This window comes from Schistocerca serialis, chromosome 9 (assembly GCF_023864345.2).
Source record: "Schistocerca serialis cubense isolate TAMUIC-IGC-003099 chromosome 9, iqSchSeri2.2, whole genome shotgun sequence".
NCBI lineage: Eukaryota > Metazoa > Arthropoda > Insecta > Orthoptera > Acrididae > Schistocerca > Schistocerca serialis.
The window spans coordinates 469129293-469147209 of record NC_064646.1 but is presented as its reverse complement, the minus strand read 5'-3'; the positions used below and the strand labels follow the sequence as shown (position 1 = coordinate 469147209).

Genomic DNA, 17917 nt, shown 5'->3' with positions numbered 1-17917 from the left:
ACTTTCGATGAGTGACAGTGCGCCAAAGGACACATATTTTGCAGCAAAGTTCCTCTTTTTTACCGTACTGCGGAAGGAATATTTTTCAGTTGAAATCGTGTGCTTCTTTCTGCGTGAATAACTTGACACATACCACCCAGTTTCAAATATACAACTACACAACCTGCTCATACTTACAGCATATAAGAGCGCTGCTTGCACAGAAAATTACGCAGGAAAGACTTTTTAGGAAAGACTTTCTTTTCGCAAAACACTATTGAGAAAGTTTAGATAAACTGCATTTGCGACAGACTGCAGAAGTATCCAGATGCCACCAAAGTTCTCATGTAAGAACGGCGACAAAATGAGACAAACCAGGCTCTTACGGAAGCATAGAGACAATCCTTTTTCCGTCGCTCCATTTGCGAATAGATCGGAAAAGGGAATACTAATAGTGGTATAAGTTATCCTCCACCACGCACCGTATGGTGGCGTGATGAGCACTTTCGCAAATGTGGATTTACGTCCCCCAGAAGGTGCACTCCTTGAATCAGTGTAGAATATTTGCAGTTATTGTCTTACTCATTCTGAATGGTGACGTACACAGAAGTTATGCGATAACGATATACACATACAGAGGTGGCGGTAGTATCGCGTACACAACGGATAAAAGGGCAGTGCATTTTCGGAGCTGTCATTTGTAGTCAGGTGAGACACGTGAAAAGCTTTCCGACCGGGTTATGGCCACACGACGGAAATTAACGCGGAATGGTAGTTGGAGCTAGAAGCACGTAACATTCCATTTGGGAAATCGTTGGAGAATCCACAGTGCCAAGAGCGTGCCGAGAATACCAAATTTCAGGAAAACGCAGGAACCAACAGCCTTAACGGCCGAGAGTAGCAGCGTTTACGTAGACTTGTCAGTGCTAACAGACAAAGCATCATTGCGAGAAATAACCGTAGAAATCAATGGGGAACGTAGGACGAAGACGTATCCATTTGGACAGTGCAGCGAAATTTGGAGCTAATGGGATATGACGACCGTCGCACGTGCCTTTGCTAACAATACATCAGCTGCAGTGCCCCTCCTGGGCTCGTGAACATGTCGGTTGGAACCTAGACAACTGGAAAATCGTGGCCTGGTCAGATTAGTTGGTGAGAGCTGATGGTAGGGTTCCAGTGTGGCTCAGAGCTCACCGTCATGGATCAAGGCACTGTGCGAGCTGATGGTGACTCCTAATGGTGTGGGCTGTGTTTACATGGAGTGGCCTGGGTCCTTGTGATGTTCGGATACTTGGAGTCCATTTGCAACCATTCACGGACTTCACGCTCCCAAACAACGATGGAATTTTTGTGGAAGACAAAGTTCCATGCCAGCAGGCCACAATTGTTCGCGTTTGGTTTGAAAAATATTCTGAACAGTTCCAGTGAATGATTTGGCCACCCAGATCAGCCGTCATGAATCCCATCGAACATTTTTGAGACGTAATCGTGAGGTCAGTTCGTGAACGAAATCCTTCGCCGGTAACACTTTCGCATTTACGGACAGCTATAGAGGCCTCGAGTCCGTGCCATGTCGAGGTGCTGCACTACGCCGGGCTTTTAAAAGGAGGTCCAGCGCGATATTAGCACGTAATCCGTGACTTTTGTCACCACAGCGTAGAAACCTTGCCTGTTCATGTAACTGAAGAAGCGGTGGGACGGAGGATACATGACAAATTTTACTGTATGTAGCATTCTTTCCACCACGACACGTACACGGATAAGGAGAAATTAGTGTGTGAGGAATGTTAAAAATAAAGAGAGACATCTATCACAAGCAGGTAAATTTTTTTTTGGAAATCCAGCTCGAATTATATGTCTTGTGGATGGAGCAGAGGGAAGTGAGTTTTTGACGGAAAGCGTTCTGTTGCAGAGGAGGAGCCGAGCAGCACAGCCGCCGCGGACGTGCCGGCCGCGTCCACGAGCCCTGCGCCGCCCACGCCGCCCCCTCCGCCCCCACCGCCGCCCCCGCCACCGCCGCCAGCTGTGGCGGCCGTGCGCACGATCGTGCCGCTGCCCCCGCCGCCCCCGCTGCCCGCGGCGGCCGCGCCTCTCGTGCACCAGCTGCCGCCCACGCACGTGCACCACTTGCAGCTGGCGCCGCCACCCCACGCCGCCGCCCCCGTGCCTGCTGCCGCCGCCGCCTCGGTATCGGTGGTGGTGCCCGCGCCCGCCCCCGCGCCCGTCCCCGCCCCCGCGGCGCCGGCGCCGGCCACCCTCACACCGCCCCCGGCGCACACCTCCGCCGCCGCCACCGTGCCCGGAGTCGTCGTCAATGGCGGCCTCTCACCGATGGAGGCGGCGGCCAACGCCGAAGATGCCAAGGACTTCCACAAGCGGACGTGAGTACTCGCGGCTTGCCCTATTCATTTCCTTACCGCGTCCTTCCGAAATCGTTTCACTGATTACGTGAAACGCAGTTATCTGTACGTCCTTTACTATCATTGCCGGTTCCAGTTAACAGCCGTTATCACAACACAAAATGTTGTACACTATTTATCGATGGTGTCTCGTCATATTAATGTGCCAGTGTTTTAAGTACAGCCCCATCAGAACTGCGGAACATCGAAAGAACTAACCGGGATCAGTATTCATTTTAGGACTGCACTTTCACATCAGCATGCCACTTCTCGAGTTGGGATACCTGTTTGTTCTTTTGATGTTTGCGTTCGATTGTGGTGTGGTAATAACATTGGCATATCGTATGATTTGCCATGATAGGTAAATACTTTACCAACTGTAATGCTGTGATAACGGTTATTAACTGAAACCTGTGGTGGTAGTAAAGGACGGACAACTGCACCATACACATTGACGGAAAAAACGCCCCAACACCAAAAAATAATTAACATAGAGTAATGAAACGTCGGCTATGCATTTTCCTAGGTAACATATGTATCTGATTAACATCGCAAGACCACAGGTTAATGTAACCGCGAGATAAGCCATTGCAAATGTTGTGTCTAGACAAGACAGCCTAGACACAATGAGACGAAGCCGAAAGGCACGCTTAAACTCACGCAGGCTGGCGTGAGGTCTGAAACAGGATACGTAATGAATGCTATAAAGAAAAGTACGTAGCTTCTGGAATACTTAACTTTAATCCATAATTGTAGAACATCGCTCTTAATGATACATGCTTCATATAATAAATATCAATTGAATACGGCGCCTTGCTAGGTCGTAGCAATTGACTTAGCTGAAGGCTATGCTAACTATCTTCTCGGCAAATGAGAGAGTCTTCGTCAGTGTAGCATCGCTAGCAAAGTCGGCTGTACAACTGGGGCGAGTGCTAGTACGTCTCTCTAGACCTGCCGTGTGGTGGCGCTCGGTCTGCTATCGCTGACAGTGGCGACACGCGGGTCCGACGTATACTACCGGACCGCGGCCGATTTAAAAGGCTACCACCTAGCAAGTGTGGTGTCTGGCGGTGACACCACAGCAAATGTGAAATGCTGGTACATTATAACCAGGTGCTGTAACACCAGCCGTCTCATATAGCTGGTCCGCAAGGCGGTCGAATGTTGCTCTCCTGGCGCCCGTAAAGCACACTAAACTACACTCCTGGAAATTGAAATAAGAACACCGTGAATTCATTGTCCCAGGAAGGGGAAACTTTATTGACACATTCCTGGGGTCAGATACATCACATGATCACACTGACAGAACCACAGGCACATAGACACAGGCAACAGAGCATGCACAATGTCGGCACTAGTACAGTGTATATCCACCTTTCGCAGCAATGCAGGCTGCTATTCTCCCATGGAGACGATCGTAGAGATGCTGGATGTAGTCCTGTGGAACGGCTTGCCATGCCATTTCCACCTGGCGCCTCAGTTGGACCAGCGTTCGTGCTGGACGTGCAGACCGCGTGAGACGATGCTTCATCCAGTCCCAAACATGCTCAATGGGGGACAGATCCGGAGATCTTGCTGGCCAGGGTGGATGACTTACACCTTCTAGACCACGTTGGGTGGCACGGGATACATGCGGACGTGCATTGTCCTGTTGGAACAGCAAGTTCCCTTGCCGGTCTAGGAATGGTAGAACGATGGGTTCGATGACGGTTTGGATGTACCGCGCACTATTCAGTGTCCCCTCGACGATCACCAGTGGTGTACGGCCAGTGAAGGAGATCGCTCCCCACACCATGATGCCGGGTGTTGGCCCTGTGTGCCTCGGTCGTATGCAGCCCTGATTGTGGCGCTCACCTGCACGGTGCCAAACACGCATACGACCATCATTGGCATCAAGGCAGAAGCGACTCTCATCGCTGAAGACGACACGTCTCCATTCGTCCCTCCATTCACGCCTGTCGCGATACCACTGGAGGCGGGCTGCACGATGTTGGGGCGTGAGCGGAAGACGGCCTAACGGTGTGCGGGACCGTAGCCCAGCTTCATGGAGACGGTTGCGAATGGTCCTCGCCGATACCCCAGGAGCAACAGTGTCCCTAATTTGCTGGGAAGTGGCGGTGCGGTCCCCTACGGCACTGCGTAGGATCCTACGGTCTTGGCGTGCATCCGTGCGTCGCTGCGGTCCGGTCCCAGGTCGACGGGCACGTGCACGTTCCGCCGACCACTGGCGACAACATCGATGTACTGTGGAGACCTCACGCCCCACGTGTTGAGCAATTCGGCGGTACGTCCACCCGGCCTCCCGCATGCCCACTATACGCCCTCGCTCAAAGTCCGTCAACTGCACATACGGTTCACGTCCACGCTGTCGCGGCATGCTACCAGTGTTAAAGACTGCGATGGAGCTCTGTATGCCACGGCAAACTGGCTGACACTGACGGCGGCGGTGCACAAATGCTGCGCAGCTAGCGCCATTCGACGGCCAACACCGCGGTTCCTGGTGTGTCCGCTGTGCCGTGCGTGTGATCATTGCTTGTACAGCCCTCTCGCAGTGTCCAGAGCAAGTATGGTGGGTCTGACACACCGGTGTCAATGTGTTCTTTTTTCCATTTCCAGGAGTGTATGTGAACTTCGTGTTCGTGTTAGTCGAAACCTTGGAAGCTGCCCGGTAGTTCAGCGATAAATTCAGAGGGTCCCGGCAAGAAAGTGCCAAGCCACATTTATATGCTTTCGAGATAAAGCCATATTAATGTTTGAGCAAATCCTCAAATCACGTGAATTATTAAATTTTGGTTGAACACATGTAATATATTTCTGTGGTATATTTTATATTGTTTTATGAGACATAATACAAATATTTCAAACTACATTATATACAAATTAATATTTTAAAATAAGATGGTATGTTGCTTGGCCCAAAGTTGAACAAAAAACGTAACCTACATTAGACAAATATTTTTATTGACATTATAAGTGCGTACAATGTCTATTTGCTTCATTTTTATCAGTCAATGTCGCACTTCAAAAATAGATTAACAATGATCTAAAATACTTCTACACCTTTTCTCCATTATCTTCATCACTTACAGCAGCAGGCAGCAAGTGCGATAAAAGTCGTGGTAGATTGGTAGAACATAATCCATTAGCTACATTACATCATTCAGTTTGATTTTCTTAATTTCAACAGGCCCATTGTATTTCGGTCTTAGAGCCATGGTACTTGTGTCCCCTTTATTCCTTGTAGATACTTCCATATTCATTCTGTTTTTCACTTTCATAATCCATAAGTTGGTTTTTCAAATCTGAAGCATACAGCCTCTGATAATTTAAGCTGAACACTAATAACACTTTATTTTCTATTAGTATTGAGCAGATCGTCATCATCATCATCATCATTAAGCAGCCCATTTTCAGTCCTAATATGTCAGAGAAATCAACGCTTTCCATACTTACGATACTGAACTTGTGTTTACGACCACAAGAAGCAATTAGTTCTCTCCAGTGTGATGGAGGGTATACGTTCGGTTGTTCCCTCTGATATTTTTCAATTTTAGCAAAGTCTCTATCAGAGGGCAAGTAAGTGTGTCCAGGAATAAGGAAATAATGGTCAATTTCTTCAAACCGCTTTGTGTGGATCAGATAACTCCAAACTGCCATTATATTCCAGTTCTTATTCTGATCCCCACAGTTGTCAGAAAAAAATAAGTTTTCTTTTTCTTTTTTTGCAGAGATGGATGTTGTTTTCAAATATTTGAGGATACAGTTACCAATCTCATCACTACCTCGGCCTGCAATACTTCATCCCATATATCCAATATTCTGGCCACAATCATGTATTCCAACTTTATATGTCCACAGTTTTCTGGAGTAGAAGGGGTCCCGGGTTAGATTCCCGGCCGGGATGGGGATTTTCTCAACCCGAAGACTGGGTGTTTGTGTTGTCCTCATCATAATCATCATTCATGAAAGTGGCGAGATTGGACTGAGTAATGATTGGGAATTTGTACGGTCGCTGATAACCACGCAGTTGAGCGCCCACAAACCGAACATCATCATCTGGAGTAGAAGGCAACAGAGGAAGTGAGCTTGGGAGTGGTCAACGTTTGCTGGAAATCTATGGATAAGACATGTATATTAGGCTCATGCTTGGGCAACCCTGAAAATTCATTTAGTTTGGACTTCAAAGATTCAGCATAGCGCAAGTGCAATTCCTTTTTTATGCGTGTAGCAGACTTCTCTTTTTCTGTCCCGTTTTCTGTCTTTACCTGGAGGGAGTCATATGTTTTGGATGTATCTATTGCTGGGAATTTAAAACCTATATTATATTCTTCACCGAATATTTTTCTATACTTACTTTGAGATACTGCGTCCTTGCAGTATTGACGGTAATTTTCATACAGCTGTGTGATATTCATATCGCGGCCTAGACTCTTTCAGGATTTTGTGACCTACTGTAATGAGAGCAGTACTTGAGAATGGGCGTAGTGTGAGAATGTACACCATTCACCGCATCACTAGTATAAGCATTAGGCCTATTGACATGTTTACCTCGTTTATCAGAAGGATCTGTCCCATCTTAAATTTTTACTCTCGATATTATATTGTTGATACGGCCTCTGTGATTTTGTAGGCCATGAATGCTCATAAATGATTTTATACAAACTCTCACTGACTTTCCATTAGTCTCCACTCTAAAAATGAAAGTATTGTTTTTGTAACAATTTTCTGGAGAATTTTTCTTGTATCTCCGTTTTACAGAACATGCTTCTATACTACGAAAAAGTTGGGCATTTTGCTTATCAAAATCTCCCAAGTCCCAAAACCCAGGTGAACACATTTTTTTATTCCTCCTTTATCAAAAAATGTGTGTGAAATCTTATGGGACTTAACTGCTAAGGGCATCAGTCCCTAAGCTTATACACTACATAACCTAAATTATCCTAAGGACGAACACACACACCTATACCCGAGGGAGGACTCGAACCTCCGCCGGGACCAGCCGCACAGTCCATGACTGCAGCGCTTCAGACCGCTCGGCTGATCCCACGCGGCCCTCCTTTATCCAACGGACACTTACACATTTCTCCTATTGTTGCTGCAGGTACAGGATTACCTTCAGTAGATGTATATTCACGATCTTCGTTTCTTCTTCTTTTCTTTTTTTATTCCTATGGACCTACTTCGTGAATTGCACCCTCTTTGTTGATCTTTGTTTTGGAAGACTACCGAATGGCATTCTCTCATGTGATGCTGTTTTTTCCCTGAAATAGTGTTACTGTCATCCTAACAAAAGGGAATATTGTTGTAAACACTTCATAATAGCAGTCTGTTACTTCAGATGTTTATACTATTCAGAATACCTGTTAAATTTTTCAGGAGTATAGATTTCAAATCTTAAGTCAAGAAAATGCCAAGCAACAATTTTACTTTTGGCGTATTTTGATGTATATAACATAAAATTAAAGGACCTGATTGGTGTGAAGTAATGTATAATGTAATCATTTCATAAAGAGTACCAGAAACATGTGTCGTGAACAGACATCCGCACTTTGTCCAACCAGCAAATACACGTGATGAGCTATGAGAACAATATAATGCCAAGCAACACATACCTGAATTTCACATTCTGATGTTAATTCGTCCTCAGAACGAGGTAAGTATTCAGAGTGAGAACTAGCGTCTGTGTCTTCATCATTGTTTTCCGTAGAAAAGTCCAGATTCTTTCTAGAAGCGATCTTTATCAGATTTGTCGTGTTGCTCTACATTGACTTGCCGATACGGAAGATACGTAAAGCATTCGGGCTAGAAAAGAATCTCGTGAGATTCTTGCAGAACCACTTGACGCCTTGGTCGTCAGTATAACTCATTGTAGAAAATGACACAGTTTCATTTGTCGAAAAACATGGCTCGGAACTTTGTTGCCGGACCCCCCTCAATTGTTCGTCGTCTGAAGAAGATTTTTACCTGTTGTTTGGTGTCGTACTGATTCGGTATCGGACTATCTGTAGACAGCATTACCGACGTGCATCTCAGTTACAACTTCCTTAACCGCGTGTCCATTTGACACCTTCCGGTGCCAGTGCTACTCTTCGATATAACTGACTCACTAAGCATACTGTGATGAAAAGAGGTCTTCAAATTAAACTTTTTATCCGGAAAAGGTCCACTCAGAGCACACGAATACGCACACTATTCACATTTTCATCTGTATTAGCCGTTACCCAATTTGGTTTCACTCATTCACCGCAAAGAAAAGTACACTATTCCATATTGCACAGTACTAATCGCAGAGTAAGTACTTTGTGCCAGTGTTTGCACAGCCCGATCCGTACTCGTTCACTTTACGAGTCAGCCCATACTGACTGCCTACGTGGCTATTCGTAGGCGGCAAAGACTCTCTAGCCTGTGAGCGTCGTTGCACCGGGGGTGGGCAAGCGAATGTTCCATGCACCGCAGTGGTATCGAAGTCTGTACCCATACAACGTGTACTTGAAAGCTCAGCTATAGCGGCCTAAACTTTGTACGGATGGACAGAATGGCCGAGCTTTGACTTCGTGAACTGCTTGTTTCTGGAATAACGTACTGCACGCTCTCTCTCCCCTGCCGACTGGTAAACTGTGTCTGTTTGAGTGCCGTATGTGGCCGCTGGCCTCGAATGTTCCTCCTGGCCTGCGAAGCACCACAGCGCAGACGCTTGCGTCACGAGTTGTAGCGCTTCCACCTTCCAGAAGCCGCTGGAAGCTGTCACGTAACTCTCGCCGACCCTGCCACCTCGTCTTTTTCTCGTGTATTACCGGCTACTTCTGCGCAGGCAGCATCGCTTCCCTGCGTACGTCGTGTGTGTTTTTTTTATGGCTGTATGCGCACTGGTACTGATGGCATCTCTTGTTTCTTTCCGTCTCCCTAATGGGGCTCAGTCGAAAAATCTAATTGCTACTAGGCGTAAAGGCGCAATTTTTTTTTTGCCGTCCTGATTAAGCCTTCTTCTCCAAAACACATAAGCTGAAAATAGCAAGAAATGAACTCAAAAATTAAAATTTGAAAGGAGTAGCACTCATAATAGGAAGGGGTGAATTTCTTGGTAATAAGAAGATCTTATTTTAAATAAACTCATTGAGCGCTGGTCAGAAAAATATTTGCAGCTGGATAATACTGCCTTAACTGTGCCAGACGTGTAATACGATTTTGCACGTTCCGTTTTCAGTACGTTTCAGTTGGGACTTTAAAATTTGAGTGATCAACGACAAGCTGAGAGAAGGTGCTGTTAAACCATTCCTTGATGCCTCAGGAAGTGTCCCATCAACCGATCTCTTCTTTTAGTGAGGTTGTGCCATAAACTTATTTTTACACCTGTTTATTTAGCACATCCTCATTAGTTATTCGATCCATTCATCAAATCTTCAGAATTCATCCGCAGCACTGCATTTCGAGAGTTTCTGTTGTCTTCTTGTGTGTGCTGTTTGTCGAATTAGTTTCACGTCCTACATGAATATTTCACTCATGACAAATACTTTCAGAAAAGACTTCCAGCCACTTAAATTTGTATTCGACGCTTCCGTATTTTATGTGGCTCATGTTGTTTGTTTTCGCGATTTTTATTTCATTTATTTATTTCAAAAATATGAATAACTTCCTGAAAATTATGGTTGTAGTGATACATTACGTCAGCAAGTACAGTAGGTCAGAGTCTCGGGATATCTGGAAATAAGTAAGTGATCAAATATACACATATTGCTCGAGTTCATTTGAGACATAGCTGCAGAAGCCACAAATAAAATTTATTTCGAAACTCGTGGGATCCGACTAAAGAGGAAATGAAACCCCTCGCGTTCAACGCGACACGATTTCGAAAAATAAAGGTGCACCCGAGGAGTCTGTGCACTGTCGGGGAAAAAATGTAGTGGCTCAAAATACGTATCGATTACGGTGTACCAAAGTTGGTTGCGTATGAGGAACTGGTAGGTAAGTGGAAAGAAGGAGTGCCAAGTGTGGGGCGACGTGGGCAGCAGGAATGCGACGCGTCAGCCGTAGCTGCGGCGTTATCGGGCCGAGGGGCGCTTCCGGTGGTCCGCGGGAAGTGCGCAAGCGGTGACGCAGTGTCACCGACCGCTGTGGCAGCGCTGCCTGCGCCCACCAGCACTCCTGTGCTGCACAACAATCCTCAAGATTAGCTGCAGGAGGTATTGAATCGAATTCGGGAACACTAAGTACCCTCCGCCACACCGCGCAAGTAGGCTTGCGGAGCATAGTTCCACATGTAAAATAAATAAATAAATTGTCGCACGACTACTGCAGGGATCAGCTGATACGATAAATCCTGCGGCATCAGTCGAGGGAAGTGTGCGTGCGTTTGTTTCAGTGGCGGCATGGGGGTGGGGGGTGTCCACCCCGTGGGTCTCATGCAGCTCGAAGCAACTATCACGGAGGCCCAAGAAGTGAGCATGTGTTACACGATCGGAAAAAAAAGTCCATAAAATTTTATGTATCTAATGTTATGATAAATTAAATATTTTCAGTTTGAAACTTCCGCCACGATGCTCCGTCCCGTTCTTAACAATGCCGCACATGCTATACTTGAATCCCCAGAGTCTAGGTCTTACAACGGGCCGCCTATGTACCGATCTTGTTATTAGTTAAATATGAGCCCCCGATAGACCAACTACAGTACGGGCGCGTTATGTTGGCCACCAACCCCGTAGTATCGTTAAAAGTCGGCGCCGAGATGATCGTCTCTGTAATGTTAACCAGGGCTTCATGTTACTTGATGCCGAAAGTAGCTGCTGCTTGGTACTACGTTCACGCACGCCCGTGAGTTTTCAGAACTGGAAGTGCTGACAGAACATTCCCTCTCTCTCACCCTCTACCTCCGTAGCAGCTGTGCTGCTTACCCCTCTACTCTGTGGTGAGCGGCCAACTTTACTCAGCTCACAGCCGAATGAACCAGCAGCACGAAATCTACTCTCGGCTGTTAGTTGTTAGATGCATATTGTTATAAAGTGCAGCCGAGAACCGCGGGCCGCAAGAATACTTGATTCGAGCCGCATGCGGCCCGCGCGCCGCAGTTTGGCGACCACTGACGTAGGTGGTCCTTGTCAGCAGTCGTATGTGCCTGTGTATAAGCGTATTCGGGACACCGTGGGTCTTCGCACCTTGGTGACAGGTACAGATCTGTATGTGTAGGCTAGCGAAAGACACCGTGTCCCAGGGTGCCGTCGAGATATCTGACAAAGGTAGAAAGCTGGGCATCCGTCCTTTTCCAGTTCTGCGGTAAATTGGATGTTCGCGCGAATAGGTATTTCAGGAATTTAGGGAGTTTCTCCTCGTCACGGAGATTTGCAGTGAAAATAAGGAGTTCTGTATGAAAATCAACTGTATCTTTCTTCAATTCAGCTACAATACTGGTCGACTGTTGGTGTGATTTGACCATGACGGAAGCGGCAGGTAATATCGCCGGCCTGTTACCGCGATAGTTGGGTAGCTGCGATCTCAATCACTGCGATTGCGAACAGTTGGACGCTCGTTCTAGCGGTCAAAGGCGTCGGGTAGTCTTAAGCCGCTGTTTTAATCTGCAGCAAAAAATGACCCTGCAGCGGCCGGGAGGCAGCCTCGCTCGGCGCCTGTCTCCTTCTGCCGCTAAAATCCTTTGCTTCCATCCGTGGCCGCTACGTGGCACACGACGGTTTAGGTAGACTCGAACGGAAGGGAACGACAATGTTACAACCTGTAGCATACAGGTCGCCGCCTCCGTTGGCAGAAACGGTGCTGTTGCGCACTGGGGACGCGCGAGTTGCGTCGGACGGGGCGTAGCGGCCAGTGTGGGCGTGGGCGGCGGGGGCGACAGCTGGGAGGCGCGCCGCGCCGCGGGCCGCTGCCGGTCGATATGACAGGCGGCAAAGGTCGCCCCGCGCATCGCAGCGCGGCAGGGCGGGCCTCCCGAAATAGCCGCCGACCTGCCCCACGGCCGCCCACCCACCCGCACCCGCGCGCACGCAGCCTGCGTCGCTACCTGACGGGAGCACTTATTTGTCACAATATTCGGCAGCCTAATATTAGATGATCCACCCTACCACGAGAAATGAGACCGCCTTCCTCTCATAACGCCTATTTCAAAACACGATGTCTTTCCCTTCTACTAATGGAAGCATTACATTCACTCACTCACTCAGATAGCTTCATAGTTCCATGTGCAATTTCATTCAGATATCGGTTGGAAAACCTCGGTATTCACTGTTACATACACTACTGGCCATTAGAATTGCTACACCAAGAAGAAATGCAGATGATCAACGGGTATTCACTGGACACATATATTAAACTAGAACTGACATGTGATTACATTTTCACGCAATTTGGGTGCATACATCCTGAGAAATCAGTACCCAGAACAACCACCTCTGGCCGTAATAACGGCCTTGATACGCCTGGGCATTGAGTCAAACAGACTTGGATAGCGTGTACAGGTACAGCTGCCCGTGCAGCTTCAACACGATACCACAGTTCATCAAGAGTAGTGACTGGCGTATTATGACTAGCCAGTTGCTCGGCCACCATTGACCAGACGTCTTCAGTTGCTGACAGATTTGGAGAACGTGCTAGCCAGGGCAGCAGTCGAACATTTTCTGTATCCGGAATGGCCCCTGCAACATACGGTCGTGCATTATCCTGCTCAAATGTAGGGTTTCGCAGGGATCGAATGAAGGGTAGAGCTACGGGTCGTAACACATCTGAAATGTAACGTCCAATGTTCAAAGTGCCGTCAATGCGAACAAGAGGTGACCGACACTTGTAACCAGTGGCACCCGATACCATCACGCCGGGTGATACACCAGTATGGCGATGACGAATACTCGCTTCCAACGTGCGTTCACCAAGATGTCGCCAGTCACGGATGCGATCATGATGATGCTGTAAACAGAACCTGGATTCATCAAAAAAAAAAAAAAAAAGTACGTTTTCCCATTCGTGCACCCAGGTTCGTCGTTGAGTACACCATCGCAGGCGCTCCTGTCTGTGATGCAGCGTCAAGGGTAACCACAGACATGGTCTCCGAGCTGATAGTTCATGCTGCTGCAAACGTCGTCGAACTGTTCGTGCAGATGGTTATTGTCTTGCAAACGTCCCCATCTGTTGACTCAGGAATCGAGACGTGGCTGCACGATCCGTTGCAGCCATGCGGATAAGATGACTGTCATCTCGACTGCTAGTGATACGAGGCCGTTGAGATCCAGCACGGCGTTCCGTGTTACGCTCCTGAATCCACCGATTCCATATTCTGCTAACAGTCATTGGATCTCGACCAACGCGAGCAGCAATGTCGCGATACGATGAACCGCAATCGCGATAGGCTGTAATCCGACCTTTATCAAAGTCGGAAACGTGATGGTACGCATTTTTTCTCCTTACACGAGACATCAGAAGAACGTTTCACCAGGCAACGCCGGTCAACTGCTGTTTGTGTATGAGAAATCGGTTGGAAACTTTCCTCATGTCACCACGTTGTAGGTGTCGCCACAGGCGCCAACCTTGTGTGAATGCTCTGAAAAGCTAATCATTTGCGTATCACAGTATCTTCTTACTGTCGGTTAAATTTCGCGTCTGTTGCACGTCATCTTCGTGGTGTAGCAATTTTAATGGCCAGTAGTGTATTTCTACCGTCGGCTCAATCATTCAAGTTTGTATGCTTCTGTCGACCCTTACTGCCCGCACTTTGTTCGTGTGTTCACTGAGGTGACAGAAGTCGTGGGATAGCGATATGCACATATATAGATGGCGGTACTATCGCGTACACAAGTGTAAAAGGGTAGTGCATTGACAGAGCTGTCATTTGTACTCGGGTGATTCATGTGAAAACGTTTCCGGCGTGATTATGACTGCACGATGGCAGTTAAGACTTTGAACATTCTATTACGGAAATCGTTACGGAATTCAATATTTGGAGATCGACAGTGTGAAGAATGTGCCGAGAATACCACAGTTCAGAGGTTACCTCTCGCCACGGACAAAGCAGTGGCCGACGGCCTTCACTTAACGGCGGCATTTCCTTAGAGGTGTCAGGGATAGTAACCAGTCAACACTGCATGAAATAACCGCTGAAATCAATGTGGGAAGCACGATGAACGTATCCGTTAAGACAACGCGGCGAAATTTGGCGGTAATGGGCTGTGGTAGCAGACGACTTTTGCTCATAGCACTACATCGCCTACAGCGCCTCTCCCGGGATCGTGATCGTATCGATTATATTCTAGACATCTGTGGCCTGGTCGGATGAGTCCCGATTTCAGTTGACGAGAGGTTGTCAACAAGGCTCTGTGCAAGCTGGTGGTGGCTCCATAAGTACATGCATTCACTGAAAATGGTTATCTTCGGCTAATTGAAGACCATTTGCAACCGTTGGTGAACATCATGTTCCCAAACAAGGATGGAAATTTTGTGGATGGCAATTCACTATGTGACCGTGCGCGCGATTGGTCTGAAGAACATTCTGGATAATTCGAGCGAATGATTTGCCCAGCCAGATCGCCCGACACGAATAGCATCGGACATTTATGGGACATAATCGAGAGGTCAGTGCGTCCAAAAAACCCTGTACCGGCAACACTTTCGCAATTATGGACGGCTATAGAGACAGCATGGCTCAATATTTCTGGAGAGATGTTTCAGTGACATGATGAGTATATGCCACGTCGAGTTGCTGCACAACACATTGCAAAACAATGTCCCGTGACTTTTGTCGCCTCATTGTATACGCGTGGCTTTCTCGGTGAAATATCTACAGTTACTTATTGACAACAACAATACGAAGTTACGTACAACGTCGGTGAGCTGAGCACCGGAATTACACAAGCACCGGAGAAGTTTAACTGAAGAATACAAGTCGAGGTAGAATCGGATCATATGCTACGTTGTCCTATAGTGACACGTAACTGTCCAAGTCTGTGAGTGGAACCTTGATGAAGCGCGGCTGGTGCACAAGAAAGCGAGGCCGCGCTTGCGACATTCGGCCCGCCGGTACCGCTGCCATCGAGGCGAAGCGAGCGCACTCGTTCTGCCTTCTCGCGCGCGGCGCCCAACACGTACCTTGCGGTCGTGTTGGCGCGATCCAACACTCGATATCGAGCGGTGCTTCTCCTCAAGCACAAATAAGTAATGCAACACATTTTTTCCAGTGCGACGGCCTTACGCCACCTTACTGGGAGAGTCAGAGTCTGTATGCCCGCGTGGTACCACTCTACTGGTCGAAGTCGGTGCAACCGTCTTGCGGCATCAGTAACTTCCTTTCATCCACGTACTGCTTCCGGCGGAGTGCATGTTTTATTGCGCCAAACAGATGGATAGCGTAAGGTGGGGGATCCGGGTTGTCAGGTGGATCAGAAAGAACAGTCAAATGAAGTTTTGTGAGCTCCTCTGACGTGCGCAGAGTTAAGGCCTTGCTTTTGCATTTCTGGGACGAAGTAACACGCTGAAGTCGTTTCTTGAAATTTCGGAGGATAATATTGCAGGAGTCACAGCTGTGTGCGGCCGTCCGGCACAGATTTTCGCGACCTTGTTGCGATGATGACAGACGCCTCGCCCAACCACTCATCGTGCTTTTGATCACTGCCAGGTCTGTGTAGACATTGTGCAAGCACCTGTGAATATTTGCAATGCTCCAGTTTTTCGCCAGCTGCTCGGAACGCACCTCATTTACGGACGCCATTTTGAAGGGTACGTATAGCGCTGCCACGTATCGGTACATCATGAAACTATAGCGGCTGAAGCGGAAATACTTCACGATGTCCCACATTGCAGAACCTGCTTAGATAATATTAGCGTATTGCAGGCTACTGAAATCTCATCCGAAAATCATTTCAGAATAAACGAGAGGTATGAGGATCTTCTCTCTGCGGGGCCAGCTTATGTAGGACTGGTTTTCGATGACGAGGTCGACTTGTTGGCCAGGGAGAGCAGTGTTTCTGGCCCTGCAATGAATGTCAGTTTACCACCCTCACTGGTCAAGTTACGGATACGGAAAGTGGCCGTGGAAGAATCGCAGAGCACTGGCGCCCTTCAGTTGGCCATCGATGTCAACCAACCAATAAATAGAAGCTCCCCTGGCTACGAAAATTTCAGGCGAGCAGGAGGACGATAACTGCCTCGGTGAGTATGTATACCAACCGTGGTTCGACTGGAGACCAGGACGACAATACTTAACTTGAAGTTGCAGCCACATGAGTAGTTCCCTCCAAGGGATAATTACCCCTGGGTTGTGAGACCTGAGTTTCTCCTGGCGTATACAACTTTCAAATATCTTCCGGGAATTCAGCCAGGTAACACTTTCAGCGACCGCCGATATTTCGGCGGGAGAACACCCCGCCATTTTCAAGGCAAACTGCAACGGACAGGCGGCGTACCCCTGGGTTGTTGAATCAAACTCTCTAAAAGGTGTAAGCAAAAAGTTTTCGATTCTGGGTTACCGGCAACTCTAAATTGTTTTGCAATAGGAATCATTATTATCACTATTTAAGGAATGTGTAACATTTAATAAACGATGACAGTCAGTGACTGTTTGACTTCTATTCCCGGATAAAAGTCTTTTCCATACGCTGCTATCTTCAGCGATATAGTACCTAGCTGTTAAGCATAGTTTCTAGTATCACCTACCCACGTTCTGCTTGGCCGTGTGTATGCCTCTTACTTCTTTGACCCCACCAAGGAGCTTCCTTTGACCCTGTACTGACCATTCACTTGGCTACATGTTACTCCCACCTCTTCTTCATTTTCATCGCAGTCATAATTATGCTCCTCACTCCAGCCTGTTCCCTGTTTCATTTCTTAGTGTTCCTGTCACTCCTCGTAATTTGCAACTTGGTCGCCGAGGAGCCATCAGTTTTAGTTTTTGAATTCTAGTCACTTCAAAAGTCCATGTCTCGCTTTCTTCAGAGCAGCTTGAAAAACGCAGACACGTTTAGTCAGTTGCAACAATGCACCCGAGAGCCCTTCGACTGAGGATTCGAAAAACAATGACAATGCACACCCTTCTCTGACCGACGACCACTCAAGAAGCACGAAGATAAAACAATCAGAGAAAATTATCGAACGGGATGTGTGTACTACCATTAAAAGTCAGTCCTTGGTTTGTTTCCTTTACTAATGTTTCCCACTTGTGACAGTGTCTTTCTTTTGCTGTTTTGATAAAAGGCTGTCTCAAAGTACCTACTGTTTGCGAAAGAAGAGATCAGCGTGTATGTACGCATTATCCTTGACGTCCGTGAACAGGAAACGCACAGTTTGTGAAAGCTGGTTTTCTTAGAGCGCGAGGCGACAGTAACACTCCTGCGCAACACAAAAAGAGTGCACCAGGGCGTCAAAGCTCGCGAGATCAGCACGGCCATCGCCTTCTTCCTTGACTGTTCTCAACCCACAGGACGCGGACGTAACATGTCGTAGAGTGTTGATGGCTGTGTCGCGAAACTGACAACGATGCGGCCTGACGACGATGGTCTTTCCTACCGTTAACAAAATTAACGCAACGCTATACTGTATTTGCTGCAGCGTAG

The 17917-nt window shown here is 47.5% G+C and overlaps 1 protein-coding gene across 1 annotated transcript in view; it reads left to right on the top strand.

The window, feature by feature from the left end:
- The first annotated feature begins 2210 nt into the window (after window positions 1-2210).
- The window catches only part of LOC126418901 (max-binding protein MNT-like), a 91057-nt gene continuing 75350 nt past the window's right edge, over window positions 2211-17917 (top strand). The window contains exon 1 of the mRNA XM_050085918.1: window positions 2211-2363. Within this exon, the coding sequence (XP_049941875.1) occupies window positions 2314-2363 (50 nt within the window). The 5' untranslated portion in view covers window positions 2211-2313. The remainder of the gene's footprint in view (window positions 2364-17917) is intronic.